The 27,847-nt window shown below is 44.1% G+C and overlaps 1 protein-coding gene across 1 annotated transcript in view; it reads right to left on the bottom strand.

Annotated features, from left to right (window-relative positions):
• The window catches only part of LIMD1 (LIM domain containing 1), a 43,599-nt gene that overhangs the window by 12,712 nt on the left and 3,040 nt on the right, over positions 1-27,847 (bottom strand). Inside the window, exon 3 of the mRNA XM_035129428.3 lies at positions 6,066-6,167. Coding sequence (XP_034985319.1) covers positions 6,066-6,167 — 102 coding nt within the window. The remainder of the gene's footprint in view (positions 1-6,065; positions 6,168-27,847) is intronic.

Genomic DNA, 27,847 nt, shown 5'->3' with positions numbered 1-27,847 from the left:
ACAGAAATTCTGCATTGTGCCTGTCTTAAAACTTGGCAGCAACGATGTGGCTGTGACAGAACGATGCAAATTGCACTGTTTATTACCGTATGTTCTGTTACCGCTTTACAGAATATCAAATCTTGGATATAAAGCCTACAGCTTTATAGGGGGCTAATCCCAAGAGTCTTTTGCCTCACTGTGCTGCCTTGCATAAATGTCTGAATGTAAAAATTACAAAATTGAAGTGCAGACGACTGGAGCCAACGCAGCTGCCAAATTAACAGTTAAAAATAAATTTTAAAAGGCAGTGGAAGCCTACTCAGAATATGCCCCACTAAGTTGAGCTTACTCCCAAGTAAGTGGTTATAGGATTTCAGCCTAAAGCAATGCGATGTGTGGAGCTGCAGGATTCTAAATTGAGGCTCTTTTTGTTCTTATGAAGCTGTGATATCCTGAAATATAAGACACTCTCTTACTTGAGAGGTATCATACAGTTCTCAAGAGACAGAGGTTGTGCTTTATTGCATCAGACCACCTGCATACCTCTTTGAAGACATGCACTGAGGGTAAATTCTGCTTACTATGATGTCCTCTCATAGAAATGTCAGACAGCTTAATTTATGGGCTTCTCCAGAGACTTCTAATTACTACTACAGAGAGGCTGGTCCTGAACTCTTGATTCCTAGCAATACTTCAAGTCCACTGTCTGCTAGACTCATCCATTTCACTGCCAGCCAGAGTTCATGCACGAAATAACCACGTTGGTATTTCTACTGTCCTTTTTTTACAGACTGTAATTACAGGATACGTTTTCCCTTTGCAGTTTGTAATTAAAGATTTGATGCCTGTCGTTTGTGCATGGCTGATCCATTTAAGCAACAGTTCTCATTCCCTCATACTTAAGACTTAACGGTAGCATGTTTTTATCTTCTAGATGCCACTCTTTATTATCCTGTGGACAGCAGGGCCCATGTAATCAAAATGAATTTTGGACTTTGGACCTCTGTAATATAAAATTCAGAGTACCAGCAAGAACCTAACTCCACTGGATGCTGTGGTACTCCGTTTCAGTTATGTCAAAGGAGATGTTTTATGTGGTCTGAACATGCTCCTGCAGCCACATCAGGCATATAGCGAATTGGTTGCCAGCCTCCCTGTGGTCTGCATCAATCCCTTGCACTTTTGACTGTTTCCTATTTTTGTACTGGTTCTGCCCATGCTTATTACCCTAGTTCAAAAAGAAACCAAGGCAACAAGCCAGACAAGAGAACATGTCTCTCATCAGCATTTGAGTAAGAGCTCCGAAGATTTTAACATAACTAGCTAGGGACTCAACAAATTTTTTTAAAAAAAACACAACAACAACAACGTACAGTGGGGATTTGGGAAATTTTTGAAGTTCTGTGAAAATAATATTTTAAATATTAATTCGGATGGCAATCATCCCAACTGTATTCCAGGTGAAGGTCCCTGGAATGATATGAGTTTTATGGTGAATCTAGCTTTGTCTTTGAGTCAACATCTCCCGGGGGGGGGGGAGAGTGTGAAGGGGCTTTTCATTAATTAAAAGAATTTAAATCCACTTTTCCACCTCAGAAGTATATGGGGGGGGGTTGTTTAGTGAAACAAAACCAGGTCCGTTGCTTATGTCACATTCTCCAACGTTTTCCTGGAAACTCACCTGAACTCACCTGTATAAGCATTACATCAGAAGCCATGTATAATGCTACGAAAGTATAATGTTCTAATGTCAACAAAGATACATCAATACAACCATGTTAAACTGTTTAAAGATGAAAATGAATAAGAACTATGTTACAAAAAAACTCCAACCCTTCTTTGATGAAGGTACGTACTATCCCTTTCCTCAACAATCATTCTCACCTCTGTTATTAAGGACAGAACACCAAAGGAACAAAAATCTACCATTTCTATTTGCTGGCATAACTCACCCCCTTTTCCAAGATGTGAAAAACGTCAGGCTCCAATTGTGGGTTTTATGATTTACCTAACATCTGGAACATCAGTTCCCACTGCATGTCAAACATCTTGTTTTTCGTTTTTAAACCTTATACCTCTCCTAATTTCTTTCAGTCATTTAAAGTACTTCCTCTGCACTTCTTTTATTTGTCCCTCGTCATTCCTATCATGGTTCAAGACAGCTCAAAATATGAGAAACATATGACACAAAAATGCCAAGTCTATGTGGCTTATACAACATCGCTGGGAAGAGTTTGCGTTCCAAGCAAATGTGTGAAACTAGACTACAAGTACCAAAGGGTCAAAGGGTCTCTGGCAGGTGAAACGATACACTGCATGGTTTTCAATGCTTATTTCTGTGACGCAGTAAAGTGGTACCTGTCTTGTGAATTTTATGGCCTGCGTCCAGGAGAGCGATTTTACTGATCCTTCAGCAAGCCGTATGTCCAAGCTGCTGAACTGCAAAAAAACTGCTTCTGCAGCCACATGCAAAAAGGGATGTGACCTCATTTTCTCTTGTGCAAAGAAAGGGTTTGCGTCAGAGGAAAGCTGATGAGTTGTTACAGCCAGTTCCATGAGCAATTCCTGGAGCAAACCCAAGTCCTGGAGTCCTCAGCCATAGCTCTTGCCTCCTGAACCAGCCCTCAAGTTATAAAAGCCTGTCCAAGAGAGAATACAAAACGACTTCCTGTACACAGGATGGCGACACGAGTTTATGTGGCAACTGAGTTAGGTGCATTCTGTAGAATGCAATCTTCTGTAGAAAACATATGAAGTAGGAAGGACAGGTGTCCTTCACAAGAAGCCCATGTAAATAAGCCTGAGAGGTCCAATTTGATTGCTGACTCCTTGGGCATTTTAAGGTCGCAGATCTATCACCTGCATTTTTACTGAGGGCAACACCCTTGTAATGGCTAGGAAAACATGGCAAGAGTCCCATCCACATAGAGAGGATTAACTCTGACATTCATTTGATACAGAATAATACTAATTATATATGCAGTGCATATTTATCCTTAATGCCAAAATACAAATCCCCATATAAATACCAAACCTAAGCATACTTTTTTTTTTTGCAAGCAAGTGCGACTGAAATAAATGGGGTTTACTTCCAAGGGTGCAACCTATTTATAGTGTAGAATTTAGAACATTTGTAGCTCTGGGCAGCTAAGCCCACTTATTTAAATATTTTTAAACAGGAGTCTAATCAAGATGAGGACATGGGAGCAGTTTAGGTTTAAAAGGGAATCTATAGATATCAGATAGCGTCATTCATGCCAATGTGCTCCACTGACATGCAGAAAGTTATTCCTGATGTTTAGTCAGAATCTCCTTTCTTGTAACTTGGATGCATTGGACTAGTCATCTGGCCTGGGACATGGCAGTTTCCCAAATGAGAAGTTCACTAAAAGCAGACAAGCCCCTTGGGAAGACAGCTTGTCCACCAGTAGTGGTGTTCATAGGAACATGGGGAGCTTATATGGAGTCAGAACCCTTTCCCCCATCTAGCTTAGCACTGTCTACACCAGGTGTGACCTTTGGCTCTCCAAACGTTGCTGAACTACAATTCCCATTAGCCCCAGAGGACCTGGCCAACAGTTAGGGATCATGGGATTTGTAGTTCAGCAACCTATGGCGGGCCAAAGGTTCCCTACATCTGGCCTATACTGCCTAGCAGCTCTCTAGGGTGTGAGGAAGGGCTCCCTCCTAGCCCTAGCTCAGGCATGGGCAAACTCAGCCCTCCAGATGTTTTGGGACTACAACTCCCATCATCCCTAGCTAACAGGACCAGTGGCCAGCGATGATGGGAACTTGTAGTCCCAAAACCTCTGGAGGGCCTAGTTTGCCTATGCCTGCCCTAACTGGAGATGCCAGGGTGTCAGGGACTGGGCAGAGGAGGAATGGTAGAGACCGCCTCCCCAGCCTGAACCTTCCAGAGAAGACGACGACAGTTCAGAATTACAACAGGGGTTTGAGGGAGATCACAGCTCAGAGGCAGATGAGGAGGGAAGCTGGGAATTAGTGGGAGAAGAGGAAGAAGAAGAAGCACCAGAGGGGGGGCAGCTGATGGACATAGCATCTTTAGAAAGCATTCCAGACCCCCCCTCCCAGAACCCAGCGAGCATTTAAAGTAGGAGAGCAAAGAGCTCAAAGGCAGAGGACACAAATAAGCACCCGTAGTGATGAGACATGAAGAAGGAGACGGAGATGGTGGAGACTCACTTAGGGCAATGCCATTATTCCAAGAGGCTGCATTCCCAAGCCCCTCTCTGTGAATATTGAATAAAAAGCAGTTGGTTCCTGGAGAACCTGTCGTGGGGGTTGGATCCACTGCTGCCTGACACAGGGACTGAACCTGAAGCTTTTGGTTTGCAAATCTGATTCTCTACCTCTGAGCTACATCCTTCCCCTCCAAAATGCCAGCCATGAGGTGTATTCTTTGGCACACATTCGGTTTGCATGAGGTGCCGAGTTCAACACACCCAGCCGACTCCCCACCTCTCACACTGGAACCCTTTGCAAGTTTCAGAGGTTCCCCAGTGGACAAGCTGCTATGAAAAGGTTCCCTGAAAGTAGAAGTTTGAAAAGCCTGTGCGCTAAGCCTTCGAAACCGGTGTAAGATGACAAGAGCTTGTGTTTCAACTATTATTGAAGAGATGCTTATATAAGCCTGCAAGGCACGAGTAAATTTAAACACATTCCCGGAAACACTGAAGCATTTATCGTAACTCTGAGTACAAGAAAGAATGGAATCCCTATTTTGGGAAGTGAGGTATGAGGTCCTGAGTATATATACTAAAGAGCCAGGTGGCCTTTACTGCCACTGAATGAGCATCCCTCTAAATATAAACAGGTATGACTAAAATAGTTGTCTCAATGGAAAGAGACAGAGACCATGAGAGTGGAGCACTCTCTAATTCCAGCAGAACCATAAACCTATTATTATATGACTCCAAACACTTACTAACTCCCTGTAAAACCATTACTCTTCCATCTATGAAATGGGGGCAGGGGAAGAGAAAATCTAACCACCAATCTAACATCAGAGAAGCTTATTTTCCAATTCTTGATTAGAGTCCCATCTACCAGCATGAAGAGGAAGTCTACCTGATTTTTCAGCCCACTAGCTGAATATTTTCCTCAGTCCAGCTGCTGAAGATGGGCAATGATGTACTGCAGGCCACCTCAACCTCGGCACTCCAGATGTTTTGAGACTACAATTCCCATCATCCCTGACCACTGGTCCTGCTAACTAGGGATCATGGGAGTTGTAGGCCAAAAACATCTGGAGAGCCGAGGTTGAGGAAGCCTGATGTATTGGCTCCAGCCCCAAAACAGCTTGACTGGGGAGAATTCGACTGAAGAAGTTGGCTGTCATAATAAAAAAGAAGGGACAAAGATGCGGGAAGACTGGATAGATATTCCAGGAGTTCACCAGGCCCCTGACCATCAGGTCCAGTTGTGTCCGACTCTGGGGTTGCGGGGCTCATCTCGCTCTATAGGCCGAGGGAGCCAGCGTTTGTCCGCAGACAGCTTCCGGGTCATGTGGCCAGCATGACAAAGCTGCTTCTGGCGAACCAGAGCAGCGCATGGAAACGCCGTTTACCTTCCCGCCGGAGGGGTGCCTATTTATCTACTTGCACTTTGATGTGCTTTCAAACTGCTAGGTTGGCAGGAGCTGGGACCGAGCAACGGGAGCTCACCCCGTTGCAGGGATTCGAACCGCCGACCTTCTGATCAGCAAGCCCTATACTCTGTGGTTTAACCCACAGCGCCACCTGGGTCCCTATGTAATTAAAAATCTCTTCCTAATTAAAAGGATGCAGAGATTGTGCCAGGAATGCAGAAGTGCAGGGGGCCTAGGTCTCCCCACTCCTGCGTATCTGCAGAAGTGCACACATGATTGAAAGAAAAAAATGACAAAGAGTTAAGGCAGCATTTTAGGAGGCTCTGCTAAGTGTTGGAGCTCAGCAGATGCCTGACTTTGCTGACCTCTGACATCAGGTTTGTGCTCATTTTTTCCAGGGCAAGGCACACGTTTTCTGCAAATCTCCTCCAGCCTGTAAACAGAGAAGCTTTTCCTTGATATAACAGATACTTACTACATGCCCCACAGGTAAAGCATCCGTCGTGGTAGAGATTCCCCATTGCCTGGCAAGCTTGGTTTGCACCATATACACCTTTGTTGCACTTCACGCAGGTTCCTAAAAAAGACACACACACAAGACAGGTCAGATGAAGACTCCATAACACTTAAATTGTAATCCAAGCATGGGAGAAATAGAGTACGCCCACGAGAGAATATACAGGTGTATATTATGGTTTGTTTTAGAAACCACGCTGGTGGAAAAACATAGTTCCAAACATAAAAAGCATAAGGGTTCAATGCACTAGTTTATTTATAAAGACAGATAGCTGGGAACAAGCAAACATGCTTTTAGGAGGTAAAATTGTTTCACTTATCTGAAGCACATTCTGTTCATTTCTATAATCTGTTTACCCTAACAGCGCTCAAAGATTAATTTTTTTTAATTACTATTTTAGAAAGCTTGATGTGAGCAAGTAGAATGTTGCACCCCCTTTATTTTCTTTTTGCCAATTGCCAAACGAACAAAGTGGCTCAACTATAAGGGGATTTTTCTTCCTTCAAAATCACATTCATCCTCATTTCAAGGCCACATAAGGAAGCGTTTCATATACCCTGTATATGAACGGTATATAAATTAAATAAAAATAGATAGACAGGTAGATAGATGACAGACAGACTGACAGTTTCTGTATTCTGGTCTTTGCTTTCACAAATACATATGGTATGTTCTTACCCATTTCCATCTGGAACAGTGTTTTCCCAAACTTGGGTCTCCAGCTGTTTTTGGACTACAAATCCCATCACCCCTAGCTAGCAAGACCAGTGGTCAGGGATGATGGGAACTGGAGTCAGAAAACAGCTGGAAACCAGAGTTTGGGGAACACTGACCTGGAAGCTCCAAAACAAATAGAACCAGAAGGGCTTAACTTTTATGTAGCTTGATCACAGACCTCAAAATTCAGAAGTTGCAAGTTTCAAAAGGCCCTGTCAAAATGCTCTTCTGGTCAAAGCTAACTGCTCTGACATCAGACAGGTAGGCCCAAATCCACCAGACTAGGGCATCTGTGACATCAAAAAACTAAGTCAGCAGGGGTAAGGCAGAGAAAATATGATCAAAGGCAGAGCAGAAATGGCTCTTCTAGGGAGTTTCCAATTAACACTACTGGTTGTAATGCTTGTGCACCTATGGGCAAAACAACATGCAAAACAATGTAAGCAGTTAAGAAGCTTTGTAGAGGTTTGCTCTGTCAGCAGTGTGGAGAGATGAAGCAGTTGTGGGAACAGCTTTCAAACCTCTTTTGCAACAACTGTGGGAATCTGGTGTTGCGCAATAATAATAAGAAAGAACCTCATGTTAATTTGCTACTCTTGAGGTTTTCCTCAAAGATCCTCTGCCGGTGTCATGTGTTGAAAAAAGTGTGATTTTTAAAAAAATGTGTGCATTCAACACCATTTTTTTTAACACCCTACGCTTTTAGCAAAAATTGCCTGCTCAGTTTACAATGAATATTCTACAGCTAAAAGGTGTGGAGGAAGGAGGGGTTGTGAAAGTACGGTCTTCGAATTACGTCTGTAAAAGGTGCTACAACATTTTCCCCTCTTAATAGCACCAGCAGTATTTTGCCCTGAATAAAAGTACTGAGTTTTGCTTCTAAGGCTATGTATTTATCAATGTCATCATCATTCATCACCTTCCATGCAAGCATCACAAGGTAATGTTCAGTAAAAATAGCTAAAAACAGTTCAAGACAACACAAAAACCAGCAGATATGGCGGAGACCCATTCATCCAACTGGGAAATAGGACTTCAACTGTTTCCACAAAGCGCAAATGAAGGGTGCCTGTCATATCTCAACAGGAATGCTATTTTACATATATAAATAATAGTTGTGACATTATGATCTTTGTAATAGCATCTCGCCTTCTTAAAACAATAGCAGATGGGTATTTGAATTTTCTTGTCTCATGGAGCAAACAGCGGCAAACGGCATCAGCCCAGTATACCTGAAGGAGCGTCTCCACCTCCATCGTTCAGCCTGGACACTGAGGTCCAGCTCCAAGGGCCTTCTGGCGGTTCCCTCCCTGTGAGAAGTGAGGTTAAGGGAACCAGGCAGAGGGCCTTCTCGGTAGTGGCGCCCGCCCTGTGGAACACCCTCCCATCAGATGTCAAAGAAATAAACAACTATCTGACTTTTAGAAGACATCTGAAGGCAACCCTGTTAGTGAAGTTTTTAATATTTGATCAATTATTGTATTTTAATATTTTGCTGGAAGCCGCCCAGAGTGGCTGGGGAAACCCTGCCAGATGGGCAAGGTATAAATAACAATATTTATTATTATTATTATTATTATTATTATTATTATTAGGGGGTGGAATAGGGGCAGAGTTTAGCACTCGTCTCCCTTTGACAGATTCCCCCAATCCCTCTCCCCCCGCACACCGGCAGCTACTATTAAACCTTTAAGGCACATACAGACCCAACAATTTCTCTGTATTGCATCTGCTTGCTCACTCAGATGTTTATCCGGACAAGCATTTGGCAAGCATCATTTTAGCAGAATACTTAAGAACACACACTTTAAAATATTTAACATGCCATCTTAATTTTTTAGATTTAACTGCTTGAGCCTACCAACAAAATGTAAGTAGTCTTATTAGTGCTGGCAGCCGCTCCCACCTAATCTCATGGAATTCTATTTAGGAAATATATATTTTTAATCACAGTGGTACCTTGGTTCTCGAACTTAATTTGTTCTGGGAGTCTGTCTGACTCTCGAAACGTTCGAAAACCAAGGCGTGGCTTCCGATTGGCTACAAGAGCTTCTTGCACTCAAGCGGAAGCTGCGTCGGGCGTTCAGCTTCCAAACCAGAACACTCACATCTGGGTTTGCGGCGTTCGGGAGCCGATCTGTTCGTCAACTAAGCCGTTTGGGAACCAAGGTATGACTGTATAGGCAACAAAAAAGTGCACACCTAACGGCACAACAAGCTCACTAAAGGAAGGAAGAAACACACACACGGATTATGATGGTTAGTGGGCGGTGGGGCAGATGCGTGGAGTTGTCCTAAGAACAGCAATATTGCTAGAGTTACCTGGATGGGCCTTGGCAGGGTGGCAGCAAGATCGAGGCTGCATGGACCCAATGGCATGAGGACCAGATGGGCTCCCCCAGCGCATCACCGGAGCCCCATCCTTGTTGCTATTTTCCAGCTAAGCTTAGTGGTGTAGCTCTTGGTAGGGTAGTTCTGGAGCTCTACCACTGGGGTCAACACCCAAGACTATAAAACTTAGACAGTGATAAGAGAGATGCTTCCTTTCTAGAGTGGCTTGTGCAACCGCAAATAAATTGACACTAATCAGTTTTGCCCTGCGGTAATTTACTCTGCATCCAAGCGCTTGCTAAAATAAGCAAGCGGTAAGATCGTTTCCAGTTCCGATACTGTGCTCGTTATGCAAACTTTAGGAAAGGGTTGTGTACGTAAACACTAACAGCACACTCCTATGCATGGCTGCTCATGGCGTCAACTGTGCTCAGTGGGCCTTGCTTCCAGGTAAAAGTGCATAGGATCGCAGTCATACCCCGTATTGCAGTACAAAACATATCTAGGAGGGCATCTGCCTTCATTTAATTTTGCTATTGTATAAAATCTGCCTCTCTGAGCAAGATCTGCTGAAATTCACATCTGTTGTTGTTGATACACTCTTGTTATTGTTTGGCTGGTTCCAAAAGAACATATCGTTGTGATTTTTCTTTTTCATTCTTGGTCATAAATTGCAAAAAGGGGGGGGGCAATGCAATTATGGAAAACACCCTTAATATTGAGCCTAGATACTGTAGCAGAAGTTACTATCACCTTTACAATCCTACTGCTTTGTTTACTTTGTTCCGTATGAGCCACTGAAAACACTCATTTGGACAATTTCATGCACATTATAATGAAATTGACAAACATGACCATGTTAGGGCCATTAAGTTCAACAGGTCTACTCTGAGTAAAAATTTGCTAAATAACCCCAGAAGATATTCAAGCTGAACTCACCCATGGTTATTTCATGCTGCCACTATGGGTAAAAATACAGGCACTTACAAAATGGCTTTTTTCTATGAGTTGTTACACACAACCCAGTCGAGAGAGAGAATTTTAACTCTACCTCTTCAACTGTGGAGTGTGAATATGAGGAGCAGGTTTTTTGGAAATATATGCATCATTGCAGGTCATACTCATCAGAGAGCAGGGATTGGCTGTGGTTTCCAATGAGTGGTTTCCAATGGTGTGTTGCTATGTAATATATGAAAAACTCAGATTTTTATCATGCACATGTTGATTCATCAAAACAATAAAGATTCCAAGGTTGTTGTTGTTGTTCATAGAATCATAGAGTTGGAAGAGACCACAAGGGCCATCCAGTCCAACCCCCTGCCGAGCAGGAAACACCATCAAAGCATTCTTGACATATGCCTGTCAAGCCTCTGTTGTTGTTGTTGCAAGTACTTTTCCAAATCATAATGCATAATGACTTATCAGAAGGCAGATTTGGGAACCAAAGAAAACCTAGGGACCCCTCTGTTTACTTATATGTTTCTCACAAGTGACTTGGGAGAACATCCCAAGACTTGAAATCATAACCTGGGGAGTGGCAATAAGATTCCTCTAGAGAGGCAGCTAATTTAAATCAGGATTTATTTCTCTCCAGCACTGGATATTTCTCAATAATTCAGCTACTGGGAAGAGTACCAAGTCCACAGTTCTTCCCTTTCCCAGACTATTTCTTAAAATGAAGTTTCAATATGAATCAGTATCCCATGCCAGATTGGTTTCCTGCAGTAATTTCCAGATCGAAGAACAGATGTTTTCTGCTGGTGGCCATGCAGAGAATTAGGGTTGGCCAGATTCTCAGGGCCGTTTACTAAAAGGACACAGGCCCAGCATTCATATGATGTGCTGAGCTGAACGGCAAGAGCCTTTTGCATCTTGTGACTGCAGAAGATCTTGTCACAAGACAGCGCATTCACTTTATTTTCCTTCCACCCAAAAACGGACATGCACCAAATTCCACTCTTCTGCTAAGTGCCTGCACACTGTTTTCACTTTACCATTGCAGTTGTTTCTCTCCTTATTGTGTGTTACACTGGAAACAGACTTAATGGAACCAGTAATAAGTAAGTTCTTTGTTTGAAAGCACATCAAAGTGCAAGTAGATAAATAGGTACCGCTCCGGCGGGAAGGTAAACGGCGTTTCTGTGCGCTGCTCTGGTTCGCCAGAAGCAGCTTAGTCATGCTGGCCACATGACCCGGAAGCTGTCTGCAGACAAACGCTGGCTCCCTCGGCCTATAGAGCAAGATGAGCGCCGCAACCCCAGAGTCGGACACGACTGGACCTGATGGTCAGGGGCCCCTTTACCTTGATTGATAAGGATTCTGGAGGTAAATAATTCCATTAAGGAAGGAAAGAAATATGCCAAATCCCACTGGGCTGTCATCATGGCTCCCTTTGGACGTTCAGGATTTCCACTGTGCCAGATTTATCATCAATCCGTTCCTAAGAAGTACCAAAATCTGGGGCATTTTGCAGTGGTATATTTAGTTGCATATTTTGCTTGAACAACTACAATTACAGTCTAGTCACATAAAAATAAAAAATCCTTCCAGTAGCACCTTAGAGACCAACTAAGTTTGTCATAGGTATGAGCTTTAAGGTGCTACTGGAAGGATTTTTTATTTTTAGACTGCGTCAGACCAACACGGCTACCTACCTGTAACTAGTCTAGTCACATGTGCAGGTTACATTCCAGAAGCAGCACGTATATGCAATAATTGCATATAGCCAAAATTACCTTTCTTTTTACCTGGCGGCTAGGGGAAAGCCCCTCTCTGTGTTTCTGATGCCTCCCCTCCTCTCTGTATGCGAGCAATCAAGAGACCAGAAGAGAAAAGAGGCAGGCAGAGATAGGCAGAAGACTGGGGTGGAGCTGCAGCCAAGAGTGTATACCTGAATTATTGCAAGTTAAACATTCGTGTGATGCAACTTGACTGCATGCTTGTTATGAAGGTTTTCAAATTAACCAGTTAAGTGGCAGACAGAAGACGGCTATGTATCCTGCCGTACACTAGAGTCCACTCCCCCCTCCCCAATTTCTCCAATAAAGAGCAGGGGGGGATCAGCCATCTCACCATTGTTTACATCAGCCAAGTGAAAGAAGGCTGACCAAGATTTGAGGAGGAAGCCATGCCGTGCAATCTCAGGATTAGTAGCATGCAGGAAATCTGCTCTTGTGAAATACGCAGATCAATCATGTAACTTGGAATATGGCCTGAAAGAACCACTTCAAGCTGAGAGCAACATTTTTTAATGTATTGTAAGAGACAAATTAATATACCTTTTACAGTAGGCAATGTATCATCCTTTGCAACCAAAAGGAGGGGGTGGGGGAGAAAAGAAAAATAGCATTTCTGTGTAGAATGCTACTAGTGCTCCTAAATTCTACTAGCACTCCTTAATTCTACTATAGCATTCTCCTACACCTCATGAGAAGAGAAGACTCCCTGGAAAAGACCCTGATGTTGGGAAAGATGGAGGGCAGAAGGATAAGGGGCCGACAGAGGACGAGATGGTTGGACAGTGTTCTCAAAGCTAAAGAACATGAGTTTGACCAAACTGCGGGAGGCAGTGGAAGACAGGAGTGCCTGGTGTGCTCTGGTCCATGGAGTCACGAAGAGTCGGGCACGACTAAACGACTAAACAACAACAAATATACCCTCTTCATTCCCATCTTCATATGCTTCTTCTCAGAATCTAAGCTTTATGATGAGCAACCTGACTTTCTCTATTCTCTTGCTTGCATTTCTTTGTCCATTGCAGCTTCCTGCCATCAGAACACCCTCTCACCCAACACCGGATTTTCCTACAATCAAGCGTGTCCTTTAACATGTTTACTTTGACTTTTCTTCAAATCTGACTCTTCTTCCACCTTCTCTTTCCTTTACTTCTCAACGTCCCTTGTCCTTGATTAGACTGTAAGCCTACAGGCAAGACTAGTTTATTTTTAGATGCTTACAGCATCAAGTATGCTTACAGTAGGCACTTTATAAAACAACATGAACACCAGCTTCTGAGTAAAGATGCTTGAGGAATTTAATTTATGTGTATTTTGAAGCGGTGGCCTGATCCACACCTCCTAGACTAATATGCAGATTGGAATATAATTATTCTTCGGATATTGTATGCATCAGAAACTTGTGATACACTTCTTGGTGAGTACCAAAATGCATTTTAAAATGTGCATTTCAGGATAAAAATACATCTTTAAATACAAATTCCTGTGAAGGATTTTTTAAAAGAAAATGCAGATAAAATGTGGAAATAAAATTAATATGCAAAACTGTCATGGAACGGAAATAAACTGATCTATCCAGCTCTAGTTTTGTCCATCACAGCGACAAAGTGAAAGCGCATACCGTATTTTGCAATTCCATTAGATGCATACCACTTTGTCCAAACAGCGTGCGCCCATTTTATCTGAAAGCAAATTTATTCTGATAAGAGAAATAAGGCTGACTAGGGTTTTCAATAGCACTACCAGTGTGGGTGGGTGGAACTGTCTGCTACTTTTATCGAAACAACGCAATATAATGGAGTCATTAAGACTGCTGCCACAAGATTATGAAGCCTAACCTTAGAGCTCTGCTTTGAACTCCCAAAGCATGTAATCTGCAACCCGATCTATCCTTAAACTGTGTAGTGATTAAAGTCACTGGGAATACTTCAGCTGGGATTTTGAATAGCCTGTATTCACATGTGGGAGCCAGGGCAGGTATTGGTTGGCATGTCTACCAGCTGCTTCTTTCTTGGCCCTTACTCTACTTGTCTTAAGTGATAACACAAATGACTTTAACCATAGCCAATGACACCATGCAAATTTAAATTTCTGCACAAGATATATATTTTTCCTACATGGTCAGCAATATTAGACATGCTCTCCCCTTCTGATCTACTGTCTGCCGTCTTGTCTCTCTGGCCAATTCTCCAGCTGTGGCCCATCCTAAGAGAGGAACCTTCAGCACAGAATATGCCTTGACTACTGCAATGCTCAAGCACGTGAGATGGAACATACCTTCCTTGCTGCCTCACATAATCAGAGCATCTCTGCGAAAGTGACTGAGCACCAAAAGAATGTTGGCATGGTATATTAATTCAGCAGCAAATCTTCTTCTTAACCGCCAAGCTGTTTCCATTCACACAACTAAAAACAACAACAACACCCAGAACCTCTGCTCCTATATCAAAGTTATTTAAACCTCAGAAGCCAAATGTAGGTGAGGCTATTTCAATATGACCAGCAGCATGAGTAGCAATGATGTATTCTCTATTAGACTGCATAATGACTTCAAGCCAGCTTCTAAAGCAGTTACTTAGCATAAACACCCTGCTTTCAACTACGGTGGTACCTCTACTTACGAATTTAATGCGTTCCGAACGCATATTCGTAAGTCGAAAAAAATTGTAAGTCGAATCCCATAGGAATGCTTTGGGAGAAAAAATTCGTAAGTCAAAGCAACCCTATCTAAAAATTTGTAAGTAGAAAAAATCTTATCTAAACCGCATCCAAGATGGCGGGCGGAGCTCCGTTCGTAAGTAGAAACATTCGTAAGTAGAGGTACCACTGTATTCTGTACATATAGCTGACAGCAAACCCTTCCCAACTCCAATTACAGTCATACCTTGGGTTGCGAACGCTGCGGGTTACACTCCGTGCCAAACCTGGAAGTACCGGAACGGGTTACTTCCAGGTTTCGGCGGTCACGCAGAAACGCAAAATGACATAATGTGCATGCGCCGAAGCACCGAATCGTGTCGCACGCGTGTGCAGACACGGCACTGCGGGTTGTGAACACGCCTCCTGCACAGATCACGTTCGCAACCCGAGGTATGACTGTAATTTCACACCTGTTCTGTTGAACAAAACACAATAGGCTTAATTGTAACTATGGTTAAAATTACTTTTGATACAAGTGGGCTATTTATAAATCGTCGTCCCACCATGCAAATGAAGTTTGTGGGCCCTCTTTCTTTTTAATTAACCCCCATCATATATAGGAAGGAGAATCAATAATTCTTTGTAATGCAGAGATTTAAAAAAATAAAAGACTGAACCTATTCGTTTCTGAAGGGCAACCATTTCTAAAACAACTAAATGGATTAAAGCATAGTCATCATGAGCCACAAAGTGAGCTCACAAATTCAGAATGCAACGAAGCACAGCTTTTTCCATACAACATCAGACCTCTTCATCTTTTCAAGGCGTCAGTGCAACCGTTTCTCTACATTAATGCCTTTGGTCAGGAACTCACAATGGGCTCTTTTCAACTAACCCTTACATGGATTTCTCATCATCCACCGACCACACCTCATTCTCATGAGGAATGCACACTTCCCAACCTACCTACACCGAAAATAAACTGAACACTGCTAGTAGGGGGTCTCGGCAACACAAGGCCTCAGAGTTTATGCTGACCACAGTTGAGCTGCCAACAGCAGGAGCAATGTTTTTTAAGAAAAATAAAAACAAGTTCAATGAAATCCTGCTCTTGAGCATGTTTAAATTTGAGATTTGCTCAGAGCAGTATCTGATGCTCTGCAATGGCTAACAAGTTGTGTTCAATTGCTTACCTCTATCATAAACACAAGTACATTTAATTTTTGAGCCCATTCGTTTTGAGAGGGCATCCTTATTTTGTGGGTTAAACCACAGAGCCTAGGGCTTGCCGATCAAAAGGTCAGCAGGTCAAATCCCCATGACGGGGTGAGCTCCTGTTGCTTGGTCCCAGCTCCTGCCCACTAGCAGTTCGAAAGCACATCAAGTGCAAGTAGATAAATAGGTACCCCTCCAGAGGGAAGGTAAACGGTGTTTCTGTGCGCTGCTCTGGTTCGCCAGAAGCGGCTTTGTCATGCTGGCCACATGACCCGGAAGCTGTACACCGGCTCCCTCGGCCAGCAAAGCGAGATGAACGGCGCAACCCCAGTCGTCCGCAACTGGACCTAACGGTCAAAGGTCCCTTTACCTTTACCTATATGGAAGTACTTTACATAGCGTAATCATGTGTAGTTCTCCAGTCTGCTGAAGAACCTGCAGTCTAGTATTTACTCGGAAGGATCACATAAACCTTTCTGCACTTTTATTTCATATGGTCCTTTTCCCTGTTTTGTATTACCGGTATTTTCATTTAATTCTCTCCCTCCATAGATCATATCTGTTCCAAATATTTTCTATATTACAAAATTACAATAATTTAAAAACAACTCCTGTCCATCATACGTCCAATGCCCTACTCACATGCCCATCTGTGAAAACAGCCAGACTGGCAGGCTTAGGGAGAGGGCGTTTTGGGCAATGACTCTATATTCGTGGGATGCTTTGCCCCATCAGTGAAAGCCTTTAAGAACGCCTGCATTCTTTGCTACTAGCCCAGAGATGAACGGAAGGAGAAGTACCAACAAAAGAAGAATGGCAGACGAAACTGATGGAAACAAAATAAAAAAATTCCTTCAAGCAGCACAGAGACCAACTAAGTTTGTCATTGGTATGAGCTTTCGTGTGCATGCACACTTCTTCAGATACACTGAAACAGAAGTATCTGTTTCAGTGTATTTATTTCAGTGTATCTGAAGAATACAGTATCTGAAGTATCTATTTCAGTGTATCTGAAGAAGTGTGCATGCACACAAAAGCTCATACCAATGACAAACTTAGTTGGTCTCTAAGGTGCTGCTGGAAGGAATTTTTTTATTTTGTTTCGCGGACCAACACGGCTACCTGCCTGTAACTGAAACTGATGGAGTATGCAGAGATGGCGAAACTGACGGGGAAGATCTGAAACTAGGAAGATCAAGTATTTTTAAAAGACTGGAGTGAATTCTTAATTTGTTTAAAAGACCACTGTAAACAGTTAAAATCATTGGCAGGGATGGAATGACCCTTGTAATGTGGAATTAACCACAGTAACTATGGACATACAACAGATGGACAATGGTAAAATATGCAGTAAATTTAATCTTAACTATGGAACCCATGGAGGGAAGGAGGGAGGTCCAAAAGAACCTTTTATTTTAATGTTTGAAATGGTTAAGTTAAAATGTATAGAATTGTGAAAAACCATTAAATATATAATAACTTCTGCATTCTCTTAAACAGGATGCTTGCTTAGATTGTTGAATTTATGAAGTGGTTGCAGCTACAATTGTTGATCAGCTCTTAGTGTTCTTGATGTGCTTTTAGTGTTAGTGCTGGTTCTTATACTAATTTTTAGTAATATGGCCATATTGCTTTTTGAAGATTATCATTATTTATACTGTATGCCGATCAATGGAAGCTGTCATGAGGAGGTTTTTCTCTTAAATAACTTAAATAAATAGTAATATGAACAATAGTGTCAAGGTCAATGTGAATAAAGGAAACAAGCTACAGTGGTACCTCAACTTCCAAATGCCTCGACTTCCAAAGGTTTTGACTTACAGTCAGCAAACCCGGAAGTCTTTTCACCGCGTGTGTGTTCTGCGCCTGCGCAGAAGGGGCGCGCGTATTCTGCGCATAGCACAAAATCACACTTCGCGCATGCGCAGAATGGATGTTTCGACATCCAAAAGTTTCGACTTACGAAGAGCGCCACAGAACGGATCGCCTTCGTAAGTCGAGGCACCACTGTATTTCTTAAAACAAGGGCAACCCCTTACCCAGGATCCAAGGAAACCCAGCAGAGAATGATTTGGTGCAAGGGTTATCTTAGGGTTACCAGACGTCCCCGGTTTCTGGGGACAGTCCCCAGATTTGCAAATCTGTCCCTGGGAAACACGGCAGCGGCAGCCTCAGCAGCCCGGAGCCAGCCTGTTAGCGCAGTTGACTCTGGCTGGCTTCAGGGGCTGCTCACTGCTCGCTGCTGTGGCGCCCACCATTTTTCCTGCACCACGGCAGTGAGCAGCTCCTGAAGCCAGCCAGAGCCAACTGCACTACCAGGCTGGCCCCTCCTGGGCAACGGCCACCCGCCCGTGACTCCCGAACCTCCCTTGATCTGTCAAAACAAAGGGGGAAGGGGGAAGAAGATCAGGGAAGGCTTGGGAGTCACGTGTGGACGGCGCACCGTTGCCCAGTTTTTTTTAAAAAAAAACTCTGCACATTTATGTTTCACAGGGTGCGAAAGGAGGGCTTTGCACCTTTATACAATATGCATGTGTGCTTGGACCCAGGGTCTCTTGCCTCACCATCCCCACTACTGACTCCCTGTTACTACTCAGCTTCCCCCCCCCCCAAAAAAGTGTCCCCGGATTCATTGAAAAAAATCTGGTAACCATAGGTTATGTGCATGCATACAGCTTCTAGAAACTAGGAATCTTTGTGTCCTCCACTTACTGCTGTCAATTCACGTGTATGTGGAAAAATATTGTGTCCCCCCGCCCCGCGCCTGGTCAGTATGAGTCTCTTCTTGTATCAAGGTTATAGTCCTCTGTAATGCATCATAACAGCAGCAGCTGGAAGCAAGACATGCAGATCTATACTACCGGTAGTATTCTGTGCAGCCCGTAATACTTGTTAACATGGCAGAACAGAACCCCTGCATCTGAATGGACGGGCAGTTCATACATTCAGACTCTTCAGAGCCCTGGTAGAATGGTGACAATGTCTGAAGAGGAAAACAGAAGCAACTCATAATTTTCACTTTGGTTTCCTAGTTGTAGGGCAATTTGTCCTTGCACAAAGACGCCTCTGTTCCCCTTTAGCATCATGTGGAAAGTAAATGCCTGACTTGCTTCTTAGCTTCTGAACAAGGAATCTTTGGAGCCCAGCAGGACTGAAAACATGCCATGTGAGCCATGCCTCAGCTCTTATCAGACTTGGTTTCTTCATCATAAATCACAAGAAATGTTGTCACTGGGGAAAACCCCCACCTCATGAGGCCCACGCGTCAGAAGTTTAGGAGCTGTCAGTAATGGAAACTTGATCCTCTGAAATGATTTAAAATGCCAACAAGTCCCACCCACAACGCTAAGAAAATCGACAACTTTATTTCAGCTTCGTGGCTCTCTGAAGCGCTCAAGAAAACTTGCAAAAAGAACAGTCTCTCATCGTTTTAAAAAATACTAAATTAAATGAACTCTTAGTCACTCTGAGTTACTAACAAGGTTGAAATGTCTGCTTGGGTGTGTCTGACCATCGTGATAGCCTTGCTTATTAAACTCTTGCTAATGTAAGACGTGGGTGGCGCTGTGGTCTATACCACAGTGCGTAGGGCTTGCCGATCAGAAGGTCGGCAGTTCGAATCCCCGCAATGGGGTGAGCTCCCGTTGCTCGGTCCCTGCTCCTGGCAACCTAGCAGTTTGAAAGCATGCAAAAAAAAAGTGCAAGTAAATAAATAGGCACCGCTCCGGTGGGAAGGTAAACGGCATTTCCATGCACTGCTCTTGTTCGCCAGAAGTCATGTTGGCCACATGACCCGGAAGCTCTACGCCGGCTCCCTTGGCCAGTAAAGCGAGATGAGCGCCGCAACCCCAGAGTCGTCCACGACTGGACCTAACGGCCAGGGGTCCCTTTACCTTTAATATGAGCACTTACTGTTCCCAACCCTGCGGAAAGCCATCTAATTAGACTTTAATTTGATTTTGACCTGTCTTTAGGAGGTAATTTAATTATTGTTTGATTTTATACTAATGTTATATATTTGATGTTAGCTGCCCTGAGCCCAACTTCGGCCGGGGAGGGCAAGATATAAATAAAAGTTTATTAATTATTATTAAGATTTTTCCCTATTGGGTTTCAACTCCCATCATCCCTGACCGTTGGTTATTATGCTGACTGGGAGTCCAAACACATCTGGATGCTCCACAGGTGGTCAATGAGCTAAAGTGAACCAAATTGTTGGTTTCTACTTTATTGTATGTGCACAAAATGCAGAAATGCATATTATATGCTCTCAGATTTAAACCAAAAGTAAAAGCATACTCTACAAACCTCATGCTACACTACCATTCTGTTTAAACACAGGTAGGATTGGCTAAGAATAGCCAGGGCCAGTGTTCGAAATTAGCCAGGAGCCAGGCGCATTTTGTGATTGGCGCGGGTCCAATTGCAACCACACGGCGATCTCTGGATGCCAGGCTGGCAACTGTGGAAGGCTAAATGTCACATAGAGAAGGATCTGAAATATTTTCTTTGAAGCTTGAAGTAGTTTTATTCTGGATTGGTTTTATTTGATGCTTCAATGTGTTGCAAACTGATTTGAATTTTATTTTTCAAAATAGAAAGTGGTACAGAAATGGAACGAATAAAAATAAGAAAAATAAATCCCATTGGGCGGCGGCGGCGACAGCGCCTAGACATTCCATTGGAGCCAGTGTTAGAAACTCAGATATATAAGCTAGGCGCCAAATGGATGCTTAAACCAGGGTTACAGTTGCCAAAACAGAATGGCTCGTTGCCATTTTTGAGCCAGACGGCTTCAAAGCTGTATTTTTCAATATGACTCTTGGGTTCCTGAAACTCATTCTGACTGTGCAGATAAAATATTTTAGGCAACTACAGGCTAAAACAAATGGTAAAGGTACCATTTGGTGCTTAGATTATACATCTGAGTTTCTAACACTGGGCAGGGCTAGTATAAAGAGTTATGATGATGCAACTGCACCCACTTAAAAGAAAATAAGTCCCAAGGGTCTCCTGAAATAGAAATGCAATGGTCTGGCATCTGAAGGACAAAGATGAGCAGCCAATCCAATATCCCACTGCAGGGAGTTCCCAAAGCTCGATGGCATAACAGAGGCAGGCAGCCTTCTGCTCTGGCCAGCCACCCCTCCAATGGCAGCAGAACCTCTAAGAAGATCTTAGTGGAGGGGTAGAGTCAAATGCAACAAGTCGAAGTCTAATCATACCCTCTCCACTTTCCATCATAGTCCTTTCCAAGTTAAATCACGAGTTGTTGCTAGTCAAGACCATAATAACAATTTCTGCTTTTATAGTGTTTTGCACTTTCAATTGAAAGGTTGGGCAGTGAGGCAGAGGAGAACCCTCCAGGCATCGAGGCTTTGATAAGATCAGTGCTGAAATGCTTTCCCTGCCTGGCATGGTATCGTCAGAAAAGCAACCAAAACAAAGTTTTACACACCTCACAATAATAAAAGAAGCACTGCTCTACACCACCAGGAGCTGTTTATAGGCGCAGTAGCTCTTAAAGCTCAACTGTAGCACAAAGAAAAAGGAAGTCATGGTAGGGCTGCCGTATTTCTAAAGGGGGAAATCCAAAAGTTGTTGAGCTTTTTAAAGTTTTGCCTAAATGAAGTTTCTCAGCTAGTTTTAAGGAAATTCGCCAGAATCTACACCACCGACATGGATTGCCGTATGTCTGGATTTTCCCAGACATTTCAGCTATTTCTGCCCAGACACAGTTTCCGATGGCCAGATCCCTGCTATGTCCAGGAAATTCCAGACGTATGGCAACCCTAAGTCATGGCATCTATTAAGGATAAAATCAAACTGGGAACAACTCACCTACTTGCCATCCTAAGGGAATCTGGAGTCAGCGAAGATATATATGCCAACATATATCTCCAAATCTAATATCTAGCTAGGCCAGGGCTACAAATGATGGAAGATGCTGTGTTGGAAATGCAGTTTATCTGCACTTCGGAGGCAACAAATTCAAGCGTACTTCCATGAACTAAGGCTCCAAGTCATGGGTAGGCAAACTAAGGCCCGGGGGCTGGATCCGGCCCAATCGCCTTCTAAATCCAGCCCGCGGACGGTCCAGGAATCTGTGTGTTTTTACATGAGTGTGCTTTTATTTAAAATGCATCTCTGGGTTATTTGTGGGGCATAGGAATTCTTCTTCAAAATGCAGTCCGGGCCCCCACAAGGTCTGAGGGGCAGTGGACCGGCCCCCTGCTGAAAAAGTTTGCTGACCCCTGCTCCAAGTGCTGAGCCAACAAATCCTCTCTTACAAGCCTTCTTGCAGGACCTTTATGAAAATGACTCCTTCGCGACATCAAAGCAGCCCAAATCACACAAGAACGCACTGTGGTTCTTTCTTCTAATCCAGCCATCAAAAACCTTGACTTCATTTGGCGTTTCCATCCTTTTGCCCTACCACCCTACCTGTGGCAAGCATGTGTGTGTAATGCAGCTGAGCTGGCAGGTAGGTTTAGCATGCTAGACCTCAAAAGAAATTGTATGGATCGCAAATATTCTTTGGATTAGACCACGCACGTGAAATGTACAGTGGTACCTCGACATACAAATGCTTCGACTTCTGAAGGTTTCAACTTACGAAGTCAACAACCTCGGAAGTCTTTGCGCCTGCACAGAAGCGACGTGTGCGGTCCGCGCATGTACAGAAGCGCAAGATCGCGCTTCATGCATGCGCAGAACAGGCGCTTCGACATCCGGAAACCTCGACTTACGAAGAGCACCGCGGAACGGATCGTCTTCGTAAGTCGAGGTACCACTGTACCTTAAACTCTGGTTTTTCACGAGATTGTGGGAAGTAAATGTTGACTGGGGAGCAGGAGCTCTCCCCACCCCATTCTCTTCCTATCTTTAGCTCCAAATAAAAACAGTCTAAGAGTTAAAAAGGGACACTGGCAAGATATAAAACTACTGTTTCCAAATGTGTTGCCTTTTGCAACTAACACATTATTAAAAGCTAAAATGCGGCAGCTAGACTGGTAACCGAGAGTGGCCGCCGAGACCATATAACACTGGTCCTGAAAGACCTGCATTGGCTCCCAGTACGTTTCCGAGCACAATTCAATGTGCTGGTGCTGACCTTTAAAGCCCTAAACAGCCTCGGCCCAGTAAACCTGAAGGAGCATCTCCACCCCCGTGGTTCAGCCCAGACACTGAGGTCCAGCTCAGAGGGCCTTCTGGCGGTTCCCTCTCTGCAAGAAGTGAGGTTACAGGGAACCAGGCAGAGGGCCTTCTCGGTGGTGGCACCTGCCCCGTGGAATGCCCTTCCTTCAGATGTCAAGGAAATAAACAACTGACTTTTAGAAGACATCTCAAGACAGCCCTGTTTAGGGAAGTTTTTAACCTTTGATGTTTTATCGTGTTTTTAATATTTTGTTGGCAGCTGCCCAGAGTGGCTGGGGAAACGCAGTTCAAATAAATAAATAAATAAATAAATAAATAGTGGCGTAGCTAGCAGCTCAGGTGTCCGGTTGCGGTATGCGCGTCCCGCAGGCTGTGGCAGGGCATGCTACGTGGAGCCTCTCTGCTACCTCCCCCTCAGCTGTAGGGCGGCTGAGGGAGAGGCGGTGGGCAGACACAAGCCCCACACTGCCGTTTCAGGCAGTGCGGAGGTTGCAGGCACCCAAGTCACCACCTCACTCCCAGGAGAGACGTGTGGCTCAGGCACACTGCAGGCCCCATGGTATGTGCCGGGCGCCGCGGTGTGGCGCCCAGTGCCAGCCGCGTTTCGTTACGTTTGTTGACTGAACTAAGTAGTTTCGTGATCCCAATTTTTAAAACTCACATTTTTGTCACCCCCCGCACCCCCTTCCTCCGCCACTGTATATAACAAATTTGTTGTTGTTGTTGTTGTTGTTGTTGTTATTATTATTATTATTATTATTATTTCAGCTACGTCTTTCAAACCACTCATGTTCCCATTTCCTGATTTTCATGAACTAGGATGCAATTGCTGCACACATACTTGGCAGTCGAAGAATGGGTAGAGTAGGCTTACTCTGAAAATTCCTACATGCGCAACATACGCCAAAGCTCTGGATAACTCAATGCTCTTATCATGTTCAAAGCAAATTCCACCACTTACACTTAAACATAGGTGCCAAGTTCCGGATTGAAAAATCTGGGATCAGCAGCGCCGCGGCACTGGAAGTCACTTCTACGCACTTCCGGACATGCGTAGAAGCGACTTCTGGCGCTGCAGACATTTTGGAAATGGGCACAGCGGCATCGGAAGTTGCTTCTACGCATGTCCGGAAGCGCGTAGAAGTGACTTCCGGTGCCGGCATGGCACCAGAAGAACATGGCCGCCGACAGGAGCTCCGTAATCCGGGGGAATACGGGATATTTTGCCATTTGGGACACCTGCGGGAAACGGTAAGAAAATACGAGGGATTCCCGGGGAAAACGGGGTACTTGGTAGCTATGCACTTAAATAACTACCAGGAGATTGAAGGGGGTGGGGACACAATATTCTACAGCAACAAATTTCCCAGTGTATTCCATGCAAATCTATGTCATCAGGAAGCAATTCCTACATTACATTTTCTCCATGGGAGAAATGACTTACTAGACCAGAAAAGTACACATTGGGTTGGATCCAGACCTGCGCCCCAGGAGTAGCATCCCCTTAGTGGAGTTCTGCCCAGGAAAGCACGAGAAGGGCAGAGCAGAAAGGCCATTTTTGCCACTCCCCCCTGCAGCCTCCAGCACCGCCTTTCAGGCTGCTCCAACTCTCAGGAGCCCATTTTTAGGGGGGCACAGGGGTGGGGGAAGTGAGCACACATCAACTACCCTGCCACTGGCATTCCTTCTCTGGATCAAAAGACTTCTGCGGATGCAAAGAGTCCTGCCATTCATGTCTGGAACCTAGCCACAGAAAAAATTCTTTCAGAAATTAAATGTATGTGGATTCCCCACCCTGCACCAGGGAAAAAGAAAAGAGAGAGAGAGTGTGTGATCAAGATATTGCATTCTTTGCAGCTCCCGAAGAAAACAAACGCAAAGAGGATTTCAATTCCAAAAGAATGTTTCCCATGCTCTTTCCTGTGGCAGAATCGCTCTGAAAATAGTCCTATAGAGCAAAGACTTATGTTGGAAGAGGCCTGGAGTCAACTGTATACATTCTCTAATATTTCGGCAGTGACGCTGATGCCTACATCCTTCTCAGGCTTTTCCTGAGGTGGTGGGGGTCTATTATTGGATTCCACAGGGACTTGAAGTAGCCTCAGCTTTCCTTTCCCACAAGTACATTAATTAAAATAATCTTACATACCCACTGTCTAGACCTTCTGTTGCCAAAATTACTATTGTGCTTCATTGCATGCTCTCAAGGAGATCAGAGTATACCGCTCGCAATGCTATTTAGTGAAGGGCAAAAGTCAGAACTCACTCCCCGAGTTTAGACGTGCTATATTGGTTACACGTCTATTTCTCCAGAGCACATTTATACACTGTCATTCAGCCCGATTGGTTTCCGCACAACGTGTATCCTCCCTCCTCAGAAAAGCAAAATCCAAAATACAGCTCACATGACCGCTTCTTGATGCCAGGTGAGTCTTACTCTGCGCAGATTGCATCATGCCCGTGATTAGAAAGAAGAGTGTCTGAAAAAACTGCATCTTGCACTCAAGACAATTTATCAGCTTGCTGCCCCCCCCCAAAAAAAACAACCAAACTTCAGCATGGAGGAGGAACTGCATGCACAAGTAAAATCCAAAAGCAACTGTGTGAATTGGGGCCTAGCCTACCATTAATGTGGCCGTCCTCTGTGAATTTAGGCTTTCAGGTTAAGACAGAAAGTTCTAGGAAATAACTAAGAATATTAAATCACAGTCCTTGCCTAATCTGGTATGCCCTAGTTTCAATTTTACCTAGACAAGAGCTAAACTGTGCAGCCCCCACAAACCTCCTAATTGCAAATTAGCATCTTCCCGAGATAAGAACTATTTTGTCTTAACACTAAAAAACTTTTTTTTTATCCATCACCAAAAGAAAGCTGACGTAGCATAGTGGTTATGAAGATTAACCTATGAGCAGGGAAATCCTAAATTTAAATCTCAAACTCACTGACTGGCCTCTCCATCTATCATGTGGCGTTAACAACACAGGTCTACAGCTGGAGACAACAGGGAAAGACCTCTACTCTCATGGTCCACTTGTGAATTGCTAGAGCAGGCACCCCCAAACTTCAGCCCTCCAGATGTTTTGGACTACAATTCCCATCTTCCCCGACCACTGGTCCTGTTAGCTAGGGATCATGGGAGTTGTAGGCCAAAACATCTGGAGGGCCGCAGTTTGGGGATGCCTGTGCCAGAGGCATCCAGCTTGCCACAGAATGCTAGAGAGGATGACAAACCTTGGCCCATCCCAAGGAGGCCATGCTTATGTTCTCGAGAAAATGATTTCTTGAAACTTTCTGACAATTATAGGGCAGGAATTACATGCTTTCAGGAAGAGAAGTTGTTGGATCACATCTCCCATCATCTGTTACCACTGGCCATGGTAGCTGGGCCTGATAGGGCCTGTAGTCCCAACATCTGGAGGGCAACATGTTGGCTACCCTGGCCCAGTAGTGTGGTGGGGCACAGGGTGCAAAAATGGTAAGGGGCGCAAAATTTCAACACCCGGTGCTGCCTCAACACAGCTGTGTGCTTCCGTTGCCAGGCTCCATTGAAAACGGCTTCTCCATGCAAAGCAGGCAGAGACCTCTGCAGATAAGAGAAGAACTCTTATTTTCTTACCTCTGCGGCCACAATCTCCTGGGTGACACGGATACCATTAGGCAGTTGAATGTGCATCCTTCCCACCCATTCCTCCTCATGGCCCTGGGGGCTGGCAACCCAAGCTATGCCACTGCCCTGGCCTAGCATATCCCTGTTAAGTGACAGCAACCGTAAGGCTAGAAAAAAATGTAAGTTCTCTTATCTGCACGCTCTTGGAAGTGTTTTAAATACAGTATAAGAATCAAGTAGGATAGAAGAGTGGTGGATTCACTGTACTGATGCATTTGGGACACCTAGCCCTACAATCTACCACTGGAAAAGTAAAAGAGGCATGTGTAATTAGTGGCAAAATTATCTCCCGTTTTCAATAAAGCCAGCAGCAGAGCTACCATTTGCGATCATACGGGCAACCTCTACTCATTCAGCTACAGGCCGGCTGTTCAGCTTCTCTAAAGGTCAGTGCCCCACCTGGCAAAGTAGTAAATGGAAAAACGCATGAGCTACTACTTTCAGAATTGCATAATGAGCATACCATGATAACCGATTTAAAGCCTCGTCAAGAACGCGCCCTAATGAGAAAACACCAAAGATGCTGAGCACTTGCTAGTAGAAAACCAAGAAGGACGACTAAATAAGGTGAGCCAGCGGTCCAATTACTTCTTTAACCTGTGGTTCAACAAGCGGCAGCCTGGGCACTGAATCTAACTGGGAACACTCAGCTGGTCTACTGGCAAGGGAGCAAGTCCTCCCATTCCTATTGTTCTATATCACCCCACCTCTTCCAGAGAGTGGGGAGCATGAGAGGTAGCAGCTTTCCTTGGTAAAAGAGGGGCAGAGATGAATGAGACTTGACTCCTCGCCCCATCCACCATTCAGAGTGGTCCACAAGTTAGTTGCCAACGAGGGACTTCAATTTCCAAACAATTCTTCTTAAATTCTAGTACTTTTGGGTTCACCGGGTGATGAGCTGGGTTGCCCAAACACAATACAGCCTAAAAGCAATACAGTATCGTACAAGATACAATATTAGTATGTGGCATTGGTGCCATGATCCTTGATTCACTGCCATGGAACTAAAGGCCACTTACAACTGGCCAGTTTCTTTCACACAGCCTTTTTCCAGGTTGTCACCCAAACCGGCAACTGCTTTGGGCAAACCTAGTCAGCGAGAATGAAACACTATTTAATCAATTTCCCCATCCGATTATTTTAAAGCCAGTAACTAAAATAATAGTAATAATAGCTATAATGCGACACACAGCATAAATTAACTGCAGCCATTGAGACATTAAAATTGGTATATCAACTTGCTTCTAAACTACGCTTTGCATTCCCTTTTTCTCAA

Source organism: Zootoca vivipara, chromosome 11 (assembly GCF_965207765.1).
Source record: "Zootoca vivipara chromosome 11, rZooViv2.hap1.1, whole genome shotgun sequence".
In the NCBI taxonomy this organism is placed as follows: Eukaryota; Metazoa; Chordata; class Lepidosauria; order Squamata; family Lacertidae; genus Zootoca; species Zootoca vivipara.
This window is presented reverse-complemented; position numbering and strand designations above follow the sequence as displayed.